This window comes from Eulemur rufifrons, chromosome 17 (assembly GCF_041146395.1).
Source record: "Eulemur rufifrons isolate Redbay chromosome 17, OSU_ERuf_1, whole genome shotgun sequence".
In the NCBI taxonomy this organism is placed as follows: Eukaryota; Metazoa; Chordata; class Mammalia; order Primates; family Lemuridae; genus Eulemur; species Eulemur rufifrons.
Window position 1 is genome coordinate 22,676,397 of NC_090999.1, and position 17,556 is coordinate 22,693,952.

The window sequence follows — 17,556 nt, forward strand, 5'->3', positions numbered from 1 at the left end:
ATTTGCAAAACAGTTTCATTAATTTTTCCACAAATACACTCTCTGACCCAGGGAAGAGAAAAGGATATAAGCAATTATTTGACTTTACTTAGGAGCCTCATTCTCTATTCACACCAAATACCCTATAGGTGGGATAGGCCTGGTGGCCCACAAGGACAAACAACCCAATAGGTGATACATACGGGGATGATGAGCTGGGAGATTCTTGGTGAGAAATACCCTCAGAGGGGGATTTAAATTTCTCCCAAAGGAGCTATATCATTCTCACCATGGTAAAGAAGGAAGGGACAAAGATCATGGAGCCTTCAGTTCTACCAATCAACCTAGAAAGTTCTCATGGTAGGAATTGGAAGTCCTGGGGCCACTTGTGACTGGAAACAGGGAAGACAAAAGAGGAGCTCACATGTGTCATCCAGGAGAGTAAAAGTAACAGGTTTAAAACTTAGAAGCTTCTTGCTATTGGTTTGGGCAATGATTTTTTGATATGACACCAAAAGTACAGGTGCATCAAAGTAAAAAGTGTCTGCACAGTAAAAGAAACAATCAACAGAATGAAAAGGCAACCTATAGAAATGGGAGAAAATATTTGCAAACCATATATCTAATAAGGGGTTAATACCCAAAATATATAAGGAACTCATACAAATAACTCAATAGCAAAAAATATACATAAATTAAAAAATAAAAAAAATAAAAATAAAAATGGGCTAAGGACCAGGGGCATTTCTCAAAAAAAAAAATACAAACAGCCAACAGGTATACTAAAAGGTGCAAAACTTCACTAAATGTCAGAGAAATGCAAATCAATATCACCTTGCACCTGTTAGAATGGCTACTGTCCAAAAGACCAAAAATAACAAGTGTTGGCAAGGATGTGAAGAAAAGGGAACCCCTGTATACTGTTGGTGGGAATGTAAATTGGTACAGCCATTATAGGAAACAGTAAGAAGCTTCCTCAAAAACTAAAAATAGAATTACTATATGATCCAACAATTCCACTTCTGTGTATTTACCCATATGAATGAAAAACTTTTGTCCACACAAAAACCTGCACCTGGATGGTTATAACAGCTTTATCCAACAATGCCAAAACTTGGAAGCAACCAAGATGTCCTTCAGTAGGTAAATGGATTCATAAACTGTACACAGAGGCAATGGAATATTATTCAGCACTAAAAAGAAATGAGCTATCAAGTCATGAAAAAACTTGGAGGAAATTTAAATGCATATTACTAAGTGAAAGGTTACATACATTTTGGAAAAGGCAAAACTATGGAAACAGTAAAAAGATTAGTGGTTGCCACGGGTAGGGGAGAAGGAGTAATAAATGAGAGCACAGAAAATTTTTACAGCAGTAAAAAACACCCTATATGAAAATATAATTGTGGATATATATCATTATAAATTTGTCCAAAACTATAGAATGTAAAACACCAAGAGTGAACCCCAATGTCAACTATGGACTTTGGGTGATAATGATGTGTCAACGTAGGTTCATCAGTTGTAACAAATGTACCACTCTGGTGGGGGATGTTGATAATAGGGGAGGCCACATATGTGTGAGGATGGGGGATTATGAAATATCTCTTTACCTTCCTCTCAATTTTGGTATAAAACTAAGACTTCTTTTAAAAAATAAAATTTTTTTTTAAAAATGAATCAAAGTAATTTATCATATTAACAGGATAAAGAAGAAAAATCACATGATCATATCAACTCATGTAGAAAAAACATTTGACGAAACTCAACACCCATTCATGATAAAAACCCTCAGAGAATTTCCTCAACTTGATGGAGAGCACCTATAAAAACAAAACAAAACAAAACTGATAGCCAATATTATACCAATGATCAAAACCAAAATGCTTTCTCCCTAAGATTGGGAACAAGGCAAGAGATGTCTGCTCTTACCATTCTTACTCAATATAGTACTCAAAATTCTAGCCAATGTAATAAAGCAAGAAAAAGAAATTAAAAGGCACAAGATAAGAAACAAAGAAATAAAACTGCCCCATTTGCTAATGACATCATTATACACAAAGAAAATCCCAAGGAATCCATCAATAAAACCATCTTAGAGCTAACAAGTGAATCCAGCAAACTCACAGCATACAAAATAACCATACAAAAATTAATTATATTTTTATATATAACAATAAATATGTGAATATGGAAATTAAAAATCCAATTGCTTTAAAAATGAAATATTTAGGTATAAATCTAACAAAACACATATAGGACTAGTATGCTGACAACTATACTACACTGATGAAAGAAATGAAAGATCTAAATAAATCAAGATACATACCATGTTCATAGATCAAAAGACTCAACATAGCAAAGATGTCAATTATTCCCAAATTAATATATAGATTTAATACAATTTCTATCAAAATCCCAACAAACTATGCATAGACAAGATTATTCTAAACTTTATATAGAAAATCAGAGAACCTGAATCACTAAAACAATTTTGAAAAAGGAGACTAAAACGGGAGGAATAAGTCCACCCAATTTCAAGACAAATCATATAGCTATTGTAATGAAGACTATGTACTATTGGAAGCAACAGAACCTAAAACTCAGAAATAGACTCACAAAAAATTTTATTTTTTACCAAAGGACAAAACCAACTTAATAAAGGAAAAATAGTCTTTCAATAAATGGTGCAGAGCAACTAGACATCTCTAGGCAAAAAAGAAAGAAGGAAGGAAGGAAAGGAGGGAAGGAGGGAGGGAGGGAAAAGAACCTCTAAGTCTCATATAAAATTGACTCAAAATGTATCATGGACTTAAATGTAAAACATAAGGAGGTGATGAGGCAGGAGAGAAATGGGTATGGCTATAAAAGGACAACATGAGGGACTTTTGTAACAGAAATGTCTGTCATCTTGACCATATCAATGTCAAAATCCTGGCTGTGATATTGTACAGTAATTTTGCAAGATGCTGCCATCAGAGGAAACTGGGTAAAAGGTACTACCAGTACTTTTCTATATTAGTTCTTACAACTGTATATAAATCTACAACTACTCCAAAATAAAAAGTTTAACTTAAAAAGAAAACACCAAGAAAATACCTCTTTCAAAAGTTTAATCCATATTTGAGTTCAAAACAAGAAAGGAAACCTCATTGTGCCAAAAGAGAAAGGCAAACTTTAGGCCAGAAAAGTGAGTGGGAGTTGAAGCTGGAAGGCCCTGGGGAGATCCATGACCAGCTGTTCAGATTAAGAATTGGAATTTATTTCCCTTCAGGGGCTAGAGTTGAGGCTAGGGTTGATGATCGAGCCAAGAACTTTAATAAAGCCTGGGCTAAGAAATGCTGTGAACAGGAATTAAATAATGTCTGTGAACAGGAGTGAAAACTGTTCACTGACCCAGGTACACAGTCCAGAATGCGAGTGCTTAGGGCAGACCCTTGGGAAGCAGAGTACCCCAAGAAAAATAACAACTCCAATTGTGTATTGTGCACAAGTGTGGGGTCTAACATTGTGCACTATTCTCCTAGAAATCCGAACTGAACTACTAATAACAAACTCACCTAGAACCAGCACTGTAGGGCCCTTGGCAGTAGCAAACCCAAACCACCCCTACTGGGATTCTCATTCCTGCTAAGGATGAATTCAGAGTCTAACCGATTAAAGAATACAGTTTGACCACCAAAGAATAGAGAATAGGACAAATCAACTAAACTGTTCAAAATAAACAAATTCCATGATTTCAAAGCTATGAAAATGTTGAGGGGGAGGGTAGTGAAAATGGTGGAGATGACAGACAAGAGCTGCTAAGCTGGGGACATGGGCTGACTTGGTCTGGAGGCAGCCTCCCAGAAGACGGGGACCAGAGCCATGTGAGAGGACATTAGGTGGAGGAAGGAGGTTGTCCCCCAGCTTCCCATAGGTGACTTTTCTGGGGTCTTCAGTTTGCAACCATCTGGGTCTGAGCCAGAGGAGACTAAATGAGCCTCAAATCATAGGCAGTGCCAAGAGAACACAGCTCCAACATCTCGTTCAGATGACCACGTCTGAACCAAAGAATATGCAAGGCCTGCATCCTAGATGACAGGCAGATGTCCTGGTCCACGTGAAAATGTCTCCTTCCTAAGAAAACCTTCCCAAATGCTACCTCTTCCCCTAGGCGTGGTGACAGGAGTTAGAGCCAGCACATCCTAGGCCTGCCATCCTGTGGATTTGAGTCTGGTGTCATCCCTGAGTGAAAGGGAAAGCAACTGTACCAGAGGTCAGACCGCAGACATGTGATCGTAAGTCAGACATGAGTCCAACCACTACCCTTTTGACTAGGAGCACTCTAGGTGAAAACTGGCAAATTTTGACAGATGAGCAAATAAACTTGAGGCCATCCACGTGGTGTGCTCACAGAAAGGAAAGAAACTCGTTTGGCTTTTGATGCCCTTTTTTATAACCATCCATTAACTGTCCAATTATGTGTAAAAGTCTCCCAAATAATCCCAGTGGAGTGTTTCTTCTGGCAAAATTATTCCAAAATTTGGGTGCAAAAATTTTTCATCATCTTAACGACCACTTTGTGCTCCTATACTTTCTATGAATCTGAAATCTGAATCTGAAAATGCCCACAGGGTGGTACTCACTGCTCCTTGGGGACATTTGAAATGGAAAGGGCCCCAGTATTCTATTCCCAAGCCTGGAATAATGCTAAACAGTATGCAATTCCCCTTAAAAAGCATGATATGAAATTAGGGAGCAATTTAGAGTGGTGGTTGCACCCCTGGCTGCTGGTTAGAATCACCGGAGGAGAACTGCTATATTAGACTAATATCGGCCAATACCGCCAATTAACACCCACTCTCACTAATTGGTGGTTGGCAACAGCTATTGCACTTTAGAATCTCCTGGGGAACTTTAAAAAATGCTGATGCCTGGGCTCCACCCTCAGATCAATTAAATCAAAAACATCTGGAGCATGGGGTTGGGGTATGGGTATACTTTAAAGCTCCCCAGGTGATCATTATGTTGAGCCAGAGTTAAGAACGTCTGCTCTAGTCCAGTGCTTCTGAAACTTCAGTGGGCATCAGAATCTCCTGGAGGGCTTATTAAAACAAAGGTTTCAAATAGGCAAATCTATAAAGACAGAAAGCCTGGAGAAATAGAGGTGACTTCTAAGGGGTACAGGCTTCTTTTTGGGATAACAAGAATGTTCTAAAATTTATTGTGATGGTTGCAAAATTCTGTGAATGTATTTAAAGCCACTGAATATAATTAAAGCCATTGAATTCTAAGTGAGTGAATTGTACATATGTGAATTATATCTCAAAAAAGCTGCTAAAACACACACACACATATATTTCTTCCCACTCCCCCCTCCAGAGATTCTGACACACCAGGTCTGGAGTGGAGCCCATGAATTTGTCTCTTTAATGAGGTCCCGGGTGACTCCGCAGGTTAATTGTGCAAGTCCACAGATCGCACTGCTCCAACCCACAGAAAGGCTCCTGTGTTTAAACTTTCTAGGGTTTTACGAGCATAATAATGTTTCATTGTCAGGAGCTCTTTTAATGTCAGGAGCTCTTTCTTCTGTTCTGGCCATAGAGGATCAGGTGCCACTGATGTTTCCAGGGCTGTCTCCTAGAAATGAGAGCGGGGATTGCAAAGGGAAGATGCGATGTGAACCCAGATCAAGCCTAGCGGGTAAGTTCCACGGAGCCAGGAAATGTCCCCCAGTGCAAATGAGCACATATAAGGCCCAGAGAGAAGAACAGAAGAATAGGACACCACTCTTGATTTTGTATTATGATCTAGTGAGGGGGAAATGATAAATACCTATGTGTGAAAATCCAGATTTACAGAAAAAGGCAAAGTAAGACTTTCCATTTATTGTACAAACCAATTCATCCCCAGAGGTCCTTCAGAAAATTTAAACTGCTGTGTAAGATTTTACATGAATGTTTTCCACAGTATTGCAGCAAAGGCAAACTGTATAGATGCAAAATAAACAGAGTCCCAAATTACAAATAACAGAAATTTTTAGCATAACGGCAGTAATGATGGGAGAATTTGGGACAAGTGCCTTCTATGGGAATGCCAATGCCACTGGCTGTTTTGCTCAGCAAACCAGTCCTGGCACAAATGCCAGTGTTGTTATACTGGACTCCACCATCAGGACTCTGGGCTCTCTCCCCATGCAGTCACTCCTAAGCACACCCATCAGTGCTGGTGCCTACCTCCTACTCAAGTATGAGAGAAACCTCAAAAAATCTCAACATAATCCCTAAGCATTGCTTGCCATGCAGTTGCTAGTGGGGCCATCACTACTGCTGTTGCTAGAAGTAAAGGAGAACAAAGGGACCAAAGTTTGTTTTTAAATACAGGTTGAAATTTTGAAAAATAAGCTTGGTCACAGGCTTGAGATGTAGCATATAACAGTAGAAATACTCAGACCTAATTAATTTGCACAGTGAAGTTATTCAATATCTCCAAGCTTTGTCATCTGCTCAAAAAGGGATGGGAGAGACAACATACATAAACTACATCACAAACCACACAATTCAGTGCCTGGCATATTATAATAACAAAAATAATAACAGCAGCCAACATTCAGTGTTTATTACTTATATTATATATTAATTCATTTAATCCTCATAATACTCTATTGCGAGGGTCAGCAAATTTTTTCCGTAAAAGCCAGATAGCAAATATTGCTGGGTTCACAGGCCATACAGTCCCAATCCCAACTACCGCTATAGTTTGAAAGCAGCCATAGGCAATATGTAAACACATGGGCATATCTGTCTTTCAATAAGATTATATTTATAAAGACAAGAGGCAGGCCAGAATTTCCTGTGGGCCATAGTTTGCTAAACCTTGCTCTATGAGACAGGTACTATCGTTATCTCCATTTTACAGATGAGAAAACAGAAGCACAAAGGGATCAACTGAAGCCCAAGATCGCACATGAAGTCTGACTATGAAGCACACATACGCCACTATTCCATCAAAGCAGCTGCTGCTATCACTCAGTCCAAACGCAGGTTTTGCTAATTCAAAATAACGCTGGCCAGCCAGTCAGCCAACAATACCCTCCGAGCTGCCCCAGAGGTTGAAAACCCAAGTCAAACCCGCCCTCTTCTTCCGCCTCCCACCCCGATGCCCCTGGTTGGAGTTCTCCCTGCCTCTTCTAAACCCTCAGTGTCCTTACTCTTTGTACCTCCGAAACTGATCCCTTCTGTTTACTATACATTTTCTCCCCCACGTCGTTGGAGCCCAGCATTATTGTATCACAGGTGCTTGGTTCCCATGTGTCAATGTGTCTGTGAACCTATTGGTTCTCACTAGTCTCCACTGGCTGAGACTCTAGGGGCCTGTAGAGGGAGGCGGGGAGATGGCAGAGCCAGCACTCACCAGTCCGTGGCAGGCACTGAGAGCTGCTGTCCCGATGCTGGAGCCCCGCTGCAGGACCGTGCCCCTGAGATGGCAGTGGGGGGCGGAGGAAGCCATCATCTTAACATGGGAGAGGTTCCCATATCTCTTCTCCACGATGTAGCTATTGGAAAGAAATCCCTGACTGACTGTCAAATTAAAAAATAGGTCCTTCTCCTCATGAGAAATTCTGTAGTACACTCGGTCCTCTGAGCCGTCCAAATCTCTCTTCCTCCTGCTGCTCTTGGCGGGAAGGTGCAAGCCATAGGACAGAAAATGCCCACTGGCATCTACTTGGACAGGAGCCACCACGTGGTATTCGGGCAGGGCCTTGATAAAATGCTCTGAAAGAAAAGGAGACAGAAGAAAACTGAGATCCAAGCTGAGTCTATAGCAAGGGAAACCGCTCTCATTTGGAACTCAGATTCTAGCTTTTTGATTGCAAAATCCTATTAACTTGAAGTTTAGAGATCCTTTCCACCATACAAATACTGTACACATTAAATCCCCAGAACAACTCAAATTTACACTTGCTCCCTTCTTGGTGACATGTAGCAGTCTGAGCTGACACTAAGGTATAGCTCTGGAGAGCAGATGTCATATCAGAGGCAAATTTAGACGAGAATTAATTCATGACGAATACTGTAAGGAAAGGGGCAAGATCCACATGACGAACAGGAACCTTTCAAGTCTAGAGTTTATTAATACAAATCACAGAGCTCCACTGTTGCTTATTAGGCACTTAAATTCCTCAGGAACTTCCAGTTAAGTCAGGTTAAGGGGAAAAAACAAAAACGCAGCAAACCCATCATCTATGCACTGACAAACCTCATACCAATTACAGCACAAGAGTGTCCCATAATGTAGCAAAGAGTGCTTAAAGGCACTTGAGTTTTTTTAACGTTTACAAAACACACAAAATGAAATGATAAGGGAACATATAAGCATCTGAGGTATTGGCTCAAAATGTGAAAACTGCCACTTTAAAAATGCAAGACAGGAACACTTGTTCCTTCCACACTCAAAAGCAAACACCTCTTGACTTACCCAAATTTCAGTCCCCATGGAGGACCTCCTTATGTTGATGTGTGAGAATAACAAGGGACCTACCTAGCAGGGAAGTAGTCATCACTCTGGATTACAGACTGCTTAAAGAAGACGATTAACTACTTCGTAAGATAAACTAATTTTTTGCTTCAGACCGAAAAAAAAAGGAAAAACAGAAAACATGCTATTTGCCATGTCCCAGCTGTACCCCTTGCACTTTCTCACTTGCTTTACTTTGCTCATGTTACTTCTCCAACTAGAATGTCTTTTGCGTTCTATCAAAATCCTTATGTGTTAAGTCCCAACTCAAATCCTTCCTCTTCATTCTCCTAATGTCCCTGGTTAAAGTTCTCTCTGCTTCCCCTGAGCCCTCTTGCCCTTACTTTCTGTACCCCCCAGAGTGGCTTTATTTTACATTGCCTTTTATGTATTATATATACTACTTATCTTCAAATCCTCTGGAGGCCAGAATCTTGCACATCATAGGTGGTCAGTTTATATGTGTTGATGTATCAGTAACACATTTATAGCTGGTTAATTAAAAGAATTGGACTCAATGGGGTACAACTACAAAAAAGCTTTTTTTTTTTTTTCCAGACAACTGCTTCCAAATATACTTTGTGGAATCATTCTTCTCTGCCTTGGATGAAATATGGGGCAGAGCACAGAGTTTTCACTCTCAGGTACTATTAACAACAATAATTAATAATAAGCAGTCTTAATGTTTAGGCATAAAAAGTCCAGACCCATTGCTTCCAACTGCAGCAGTTAGGCACAAGAGACCACACAGCAACATGGATACATTTTAAAAATAATGTTAATGAAAAATAAGAAACAAAGCAAGTTAATACAGAGCTATTTAAATTAATGGAAAATACACACACTCAAAAACAATAATATAAAGTTTGCCAGAGCACACGCAGCCAAGAAACACATATGGAACACATTAAAATGGTTTTCCACCGGGAGGAAGAGGAGTAGGGAGTGAGAACAAAAAGGCAGAAATATATAACACAAACAAAAAAAGTTTTTGCACAAATTATTGAAGCTAGTGTGCCATGAACTGAGGAGTATAACTGACTCAGTCCTCTCTACCACCCACTCACTCTCCAAGAAATGTCTGGATTTAGCATTGGAGTATCTTCCAAGTCCAGGCCTAACTGCAGAGAGAAATGGCAGGCGTGTGAGGCGGATATAGTCAGCTCTTGTAGTGCTTCCCTCTTGCTGCTCTTCTCTGCTACTCACAGTGATGCCTCTGGCTCCTCCAAGGTTGGAGCAAGGAAGGGAATTAGGGGCAAAAAAAACTCTTATTCAACTGGGCATAGCCGTCATCTGTCAATGGTGCCCTGTCCCTTGGGATTGCCCCCATCCAGGTCCCTCAATGTAGGCAATTCCTCCCCCAATAGCCACCCTCAGCCTTTCCTCCCTCCACTTCTTTATTGAGGCCACCTCACCCCTGCAGGGCATCCTCTTTGGCAACCCTTCAAGACGATCCACATCTGGTTCCCTTCTATGGGGTCCAAATCTGGCTCACAGGAGACAACCATGAGCCCTGTCCTGTTCCCCAATGTCAAGGAAATCAGGCTACTCCTGGCAACATAGTGCTCTTGGTTGGCTCTGTCACCAAATGCCATTCTAGCCAGTCTTTTGCCCATCAGTATTTTAAGGCTGAAATGCTAGTTGATACTCCCCAAACCCACACCAAATTCTCTGAAATCTATAAAGGCCCTTCACTTGCCTTGAGTTGGGGGACAATCAGGAGAATGACCCAGCACCCTAATCCTTGCTGAAGAAATCTCTCTTCCATATTTTTCCATTGACCTTTAAGCCTCTCCTCATGTAAGAACCAAGAGGGTGAAGGGATGAGAATCACACTATCACCTTGCAAGTCCCGCATGCATGGTCTAAAGTTTCTCTTTAAGTATGAGCGGGAAATTAACTCCTTTTTCCCCCCTCAGACTTAAGGAAAAGTCCCATTTTAATACTCTGTGACATAAGCAAGTCTCTTTGTCTCCATCAAAACAGGGGAAAAAAGCATGTTTTCTAACATATCATTTTTCCAAAAAGTCATACTGACTGATTTAAAAGGAATACAAACTAAAAGCAGCTACATGTTTTTAAACACTGAATTCTAAATAAAATGTTATACTCCTCCAAGTTAAATGATCTATAACATATTGAACAAGATTGAAAAGAGTTGAAAATGTCTTGTTTGTTATACCCATAATACAACCATAACAAATTCAGGTTATTGTGAAATGGAGAACAAGTGCAGTTTTAAATCAATATTACATTAAAAAATATTTCTCTAAATAGACAATTTATGTAAAGTGATACATCAACATGATGTATTAGTATACTTAATAATTATAGCAATTATGCAGAAATGTGGAAAACTCGGATCTAATAATAAAGGGGTAATAAATGTATAATAATGTCTCCACTATAACTGTAACTGTGTGATACATGTATATAAGTATATGAACAAAGCCTTTGAGATAATCTGTAAAAGTGAAAATTGTCACAGTGGTGAGAGTTGAGGTATGGTTTTTCCTTTTGAAATTTGTATTTCCTATGCTGTTTTTCCCCATTAAAAATAAGTTGGTATTGCATGTTCCCAACACAAAGAAATGATAAATGCTTGAGATGATGATAGGCTAATTACCCTGATCTGATCATTATACATTATATGTATGGGCACATCACTATGTACCCCATAAATATGTGCAATTATTATGTTTCAGTTTAAAAAACAGAATTAAAAAGTATTTTAAAAAAAGATAAATAGGTAAGAAGGATTGGATGCAAGAGGGGTTGTGCTGGGTTCTGAGAGGTCTGCGAAGAACACCAGGTAGGGGAGATAAGCAAGGGATGCCAGTGCCCCACAACATAAGGCGGTGCCGTCTGACAGCAGGGGCTCCCAATGCCCAGTATCCTGCTGACTGTGCCCATCACAGCCTGCTGCTTCCCAGGGGAGGAATTCACCTTGGAGGAGGCACCCCGTGACTGACCCAAGAGAACAGTCATTGGAGAAGGGGTGGTACAGCTACCGTGAAGCCGTGTCCTCTCAGGCAACAGGAAGGCAAAATGAGTTTGGAGTAACAGATCAATGGGAGTATTAGCAGGAGATAAGGCTGGAAGACAAAACAAGCCAGAGGGGAGAGGCAGCCCTAAATGGCGGGCTAGGTACTCCTTCTGCAGCGTGCAGCCAGCTGGGCTGTCCAGCGAAGAGGAGCGATAGCCCCAGATCTAAGTTCGAAGAACTGCAATAGGAAGAGCACAGAGGAAGTGGACTTGGTCGAGGATTTATTTCAACCTATTCAGAGAACAATACATCTTTTTCCATAAATTTACTGACTTAAAATATCCCGTATGAGGACTGCCTCTGAAGATACACCTCAAATATTTAAACATGATTTTCGAATGTATAAAATGAAAGACTAAACCTTGCCTAAGCCCCAGCACCTATTGGCAAAAGAATAAAAGAGCAAAGAAAATTAACGGAGTCTGACCCAGTTGCTTTTTGATCTAATGGATTTTTAAGAAAGCCAAACTAAGTTGGCTGTATAATAATATAATGATAATAACTGCAGTAACCATTTAATAAGCTCTTGCTATGAGCCAGGTACCACAAATCTTTCCTCATTCAATACTCACAACAACCCTGTAATAGAGACCAGTTGTTGGCCCCATTCCATAGATAAGGAAACTGAGTCTAAGAAGTTGCCATGCAACATTATACAACATTATTTGGATTGAAACCCTGGGCTTCCTATTTCAGTATCATGTTCTTAGCCACTGCACTTCATGTCCATAAGAAAGAGCAATTGCCCTTGGCAGAAAGGATAACAGAGTTATAGGTAATAACATTGTCCCTAGGGATGACAATCTGACCAGAAAAAAACTGCCTGACTGACTTCTTTATGTCTCAGCTTGCTCAGCAATAAATGGAGATAATAATTGCCTCTTTATTGGTCAGAGTAAAGGGGACAGTATCAGTTTTCCCTCCTGATTTGATTGCAAAGGTGGCAGCTAAGCCAGGGCAGCCCTCAGGTGTGGATGGAAACAGGAGGTCATTTACAGAGTGTGGTTTATGTGGGCGGCCCAACTGCAGCCACCTCATCTAGACAGTGGGAATAATAATAATAGCATTGACCTCCTAGGCTGGTTGTGGCTCCAATGTATTAATATATGTAATTGACTTCAAATAGTGCTTCACAAATAACATTCATTAGCTAAACACTAGTATTGTTGGTATTAAAGAGAGAAACTTGGCTACCAGGGATCACTGTGAACATAAACACGTATAACTTCCAAGAGCAGAGAGTGGGGAGAAGCCCACACTCACCTTGGCTTCCTCTCAGTAGGTATTTAGTTTGGCAGATTAGTTAGCTATAATCTTGGCCAACAGAAAGCACAACTCAAAGGGGATATGACAGGGATGGAGAAATGGGTGTTAGGAAATAGCAACAGCTCATAACTTTTACCATTTCTGTGGTCAAGTACCATATTAAGAGTATATCAGCTTGGTCTTGTCCAATCCTCACATTTCTCTGGTGAGGTATTATTGACCACGTCCTCCAGCTTAGCCTCCACTCCCATCTCCGTCAAGTGACAGTAATTAATGGTGAGGATCTGTAGCTGGGCCATCTAACGCCAGAGCCCACGCTCCCAAGCTCTGCCCTCACTGCTTCTCAAGGGTCCACCACTGAGAGCCAGATGTCAAGGTGGGCTGTCAATATGGCTGGGGGACTGGATGAGACACAGTGAAATTACATCACAATCTGCACTTGGGTTTGCAGAAATAAATTAACAGCCCCGAATACTTTGATTTGCCTTGTTTAAATTGGATTTGAGACAAGCCACAAGTTTCCATGGTACTTCATAAGAAACTTTAAGGGAGGCCTGTTGGCACAAGTGCTTTTGAAAATACAAAACACCAAGGGATCTTTTACCCTCAGCTTAGAAAGAAAGAGGTAAGAGAATATTTACCTATCAATTTTTATGAAGTTTAGGTTAAAACTCTAAGTATTTTTTTTATGAAACACTTCATAAATTTGCACGTCATCCCTGAGCAGGGGTCACGCTAGTCTTCTCTGCATCGTTCCAGTGCTAGTGTGTATGCTGCCAAAGTGAGCACAATCTATACTTATTCCTTATTTTTGTCTTAGAGAGCAACTGAATTTCTAAGACTCCTTACTAAAAAAGTAATGAAATTCCTATAATAGTTAGAGGGTCTTTTCATAACTATCTTCCTCATAAGATCATTGTAACCTACAACTGTATTTTTATTATAGAATTTACACATGTTGAAATGTTGTGAAGAATTGTGTTGGGCCCCTCAAAGTTGTAAAATATGCCACAGAAAGTTGGATTTGCTCACCAACCCTGTGATAATTAATCTGCAACATAGGAAAAAGTGCCTACCCTGTTGATTCACGGAGTTGTCAGGAGCAAAAGAGATCATGGAAGTGACCAGCGCCTTGTAAACAGTACAGAGGTAACAAACCCAAAGGAATATTACTGGCTGTAGAAGAGAGGCAGTGTGTTTGTGCAAGATTAGTATTTTCCATTAAATGTTCTGATACTTGGTTGTGAACCAAGAAATCTTGTGGAAGTCACAGCACATTCTTACATCACAACTGAGCAATGTGGAAAGAATACTGGGCAAAATTAGTCAAATCTGCCTGTTGCTAGGCCCAGAAAACAATTGGATTTATCTCCATACTCCTCCTGAGAACCAAAACCTGACTGACTGAGCCCAACCCTTAGAACTAGAAGGTTATTTAGTATCTAAATCTGTCTCCAACTGTGGGACCCTGTGCAATTCCCTTCACCCCACTAGTGAAGTGGCATTTAGTAGGTGCTCAATAAATATATGTTAACTAACAAACTGACCCCCAGACCTCCTGTTCCTCATGTGTAAAACTAAAAAGGATGGTGAGATGATATCTTAAGTAATTTGCGAGTTTAAATGTACAGAATCTGGGTGCAATTCAAAAATATTGTCCAAAAGGAAATGAAAGTCTAAGGAGATTGGCTAACTGTGAAGCTGCAGGCAGGTCATTTGGAGGGAAAACCCAGGCCATCCTATTCCCAGATAGCCTTAGAATGTCATTCTCTACTACTTTGCCCTCATCCATCCCTCCTTCTCTCCCCCACCACCCCCAAACTCCCCACCCCCCAACCTTTGGTTCTAAATGGAAGTCTGCTTAGAAACTTATCTTTGCACCAAATGTGAATTACTTGTAAATCCACTAGTGAATTGACTAAGATTAGTAAAAAGTCTTTTAAAAACTGAAATTATTTTTAAACGTAAATAAAATGCATCGCTATTAAGTTTGGAGCACTTTACAACTATTTTAAAATATCGAATACTCACAGCACACGGCCCTAAAGGTGCCTAGGAAAAATAACCATATCTCATTTGCCAGAAAGGAAAAAGCAAATCCCAGTGGTGTCTGCTCCACGCCAAGCTGAATTTCCTTACAAAAATGATGTAGAGCAAGCAGAGCTGAAAACCAACCCAGGATAATGTGTGTCTTTGAACCAAATCATCTCCAAATGCCCTGGGAAGTGCTTGCAGGCTTTGTTTGTGCTGCCCCAGAAGAGAGACTTTTCACAAAGGGACTGTTTTGCAAAGAACAACCAGCGCTGCTATTTTAAACTTGGGGGTGGGAGATTGTATCTGGAACGTTTACACAAGCGAGTGCTGATTGACATCTAACCCCAGTGTTGGCCTGCTCCGGCTTCCAAGTAAAGCAAAGGGAGGGACTTGCTTCTGATAGCTCTTGAAGCCGCAGCAGAGGAGTTCTGCAGCAGTATCTGAACTTTGCAACCCGGGCAGAAAACCCTGCCTAGAAATCCTAAACAACGACAGGCTGGTGATGTCTGTCACCCAAATGGCCTTGGGAATTAAAGAGATGTCAGAAAGCTATGGGGGAAACTTCCCGAGACTTGAGCATAGTCAGCAAATACACGACTTAATGGATGCTAACCCAGTGCTCTGCAAGTGTGTGTGAGTGTGTGTGTGTGTGTGTGTGTGTGTAAATCCCTACTACTGCAATGGGGCAGTGCTGTGTGATTGTAAGAGTCAGGCTACCTGGGCTCAAAACCTTGCTCCACTCTTAGCTATGCTCATAAACTCTCCCAGGCATCAGCTTCCTCATCTGTACAGCAGGGACTGTATCTGCCCCCTATAAGGCTATCCTCAGTGGTCAGACGGGCTGACACACAGAGTGCCACATGGGCCATTACTGCTGCCATGCCTGTTTTCCCCCAGAGGCACCATGAACTCCCACCAAACAGGAAAGTGTCTCTGACCCACGTCCAATAAAAAGCAGAGACAACTGTATCTCTCTGCTCAGAGTGTTGGGCTTAAAAGAATCATCATCATCATCATCATCATCATAACAAACTGTCCACCACAAGCCCTCCAGTGCTTTCTGTAACATTATGGGTTTCATGAAATTCAGAAAGAGAAGCAGCCAGCTGTGATCAACCAACGAGGCAGGACAGAGAAAAGTGGGCCCCAATGGAGGTAAATTCCACCACCACCCCCAGGACTGTTATTTTAAAAACACAACCCTAAATCTTTCCAGGAAACCCAAACACAGCCAAGCCGGCTCAGCAGGGGGGGAGGACTCACACTTCCCCTTTCCTGACCAAAAGTTTAAAACTGACTAGAAACATTGCAATGACTGCCAGTGGCCAGCTGGGACTTTTTAAAAATAATAATTTTGCGTGATCAGGATCTGAAAAATAGGAGGTTGAAACAGTGCAACAAACAGGAGACAAAAGAGAGAGAGAGAAGGTTACCAGCTGCCTCCTGGGGCTTTCAAAGACTGCAGTGTCATCCCTGTGGAAGACGGAGAGCGAGGTGCTCAGCTTTCGGTAAGAACGAAGGAATCAGCACCTTAAACACTGAATTCTGAGAAAGCCTCGGTTACCGAGCTCGCAGCCTCACAGCTGTGCAGAGCCCAGTTCTGCCGGTGGGGGATGGGTAAAGGGAGCAAGTCTCCACACGTCTTACTGCCACGGTTTCAAAAGCAGATAAAGAAAAGCCACTAACCTTGCCTCCTGTCCGGGAAGCGCAGCGGGCCTGGCTCACGCGGCCCCCCATGGCAAAGCGCCCCGAAGTTAAGGAGCTGAGCCACCACAGAAAGGGTTGCAAGCCAGCTCCTCTGGGCACATGGCATGATTCAGTTGTTGGGGAGAAGAAAAGTCAAAAAAGTTCCAGCCCTCAGCTCCAGAAGTCAAGTCCTCGCCCGCGGCCGAGCAGGAAGATGCGGGGGGGCATGGTCGGGCGCGGGAAGGCAGCGGCCGCAGACGCCCGCGCGCTCCCTCAGCGTTTTGAAGCCGAGAGGGGCTAGACACCTTTTCCCCTCCTCCTCCAGAGAGGGGAGCGATTCGGCTGACAGCGTCTGCTTTCGGCGGGGTGGGAATGGGTCAGGGCGGGAGGGCGCAGCCCACCCGGGTCCCCACCCCTCCGCCGTCCGCATCTTCCCCCGGGACCCCCACCCGCGCGCCGCCCCGCCCCGCCCCGCCGAGCGGCCAAACGGGGGAGACCCGGCCGCGCCGCGCCCGCCCCTCGGCCGCCCAACGGGGAGTGCCGCGGCGGGGCAGAGGGGACCCCACTCCCTCCAGCCGCCCCAGCTCCGCGCGGCCCCCCTTCCCTGCCGTCCTCCCCCAAGTTCCCGAACTTTCCCTGACATTGCTCTCTCGGTCAAGAATCCCACTCGGCACCGCTCTGGGATTCTCTCCCAGGGCAGGCTAAGACTTCCATTTGAAAAACTAGCAGGCAGTTTTTCTCCATGTCAAGACGCATGAAGGGAAGTGCTTTGAGCCATTCTGCTAGTTTCACCTTGGACAAGTCCCTTCATCTGTGCAAGGAGCGCACTAGAACTAATGCTTGTGGGCCCCTCTGAGGCTGCAGTGCTCTGTGGGGCTTCCCTCGTTTTATAACCCCATCTTTCCTGGCTCACTTCCATTCACCAAAAGGAAACCAGGAGAGTGGAGGAAGAAAGTCAGCCCAAGAAGGTGTTAGGTATTTATCCAATTTACCTGAACAGGTTGCCGGTGGAGGGGGCATCCACTCATTCAGAGGTTCCAGCTTTT

At 42.3% G+C, this 17,556-nt stretch overlaps 1 protein-coding gene and 1 non-coding gene across 2 annotated transcripts in view; both read right to left on the reverse strand.

Annotated features, from left to right (window-relative positions):
• ADAMTS12 (ADAM metallopeptidase with thrombospondin type 1 motif 12) overlaps window positions 1-16,637 on the reverse strand; it is a 91,653-nt gene extending 75,016 nt beyond the window's left edge. The window contains exons 1-2 of the mRNA XM_069492358.1: window positions 16,511-16,637; window positions 7,375-7,736 (exon numbers count right to left, since the gene is read on the reverse strand). Of these exons, the coding sequence (XP_069348459.1) occupies window positions 7,375-7,736; window positions 16,511-16,637 (489 nt within the window). The remainder of the gene's footprint in view (window positions 1-7,374; window positions 7,737-16,510) is intronic.
• LOC138398501 (U6 spliceosomal RNA) lies at window positions 13,473-13,579 on the reverse strand. The gene has a single exon (XR_011235989.1). It is a non-coding gene; the product is annotated as a U6 spliceosomal RNA (small nuclear RNA).
• Window positions 16,638-17,556: the final 919 nt, after the last annotated feature.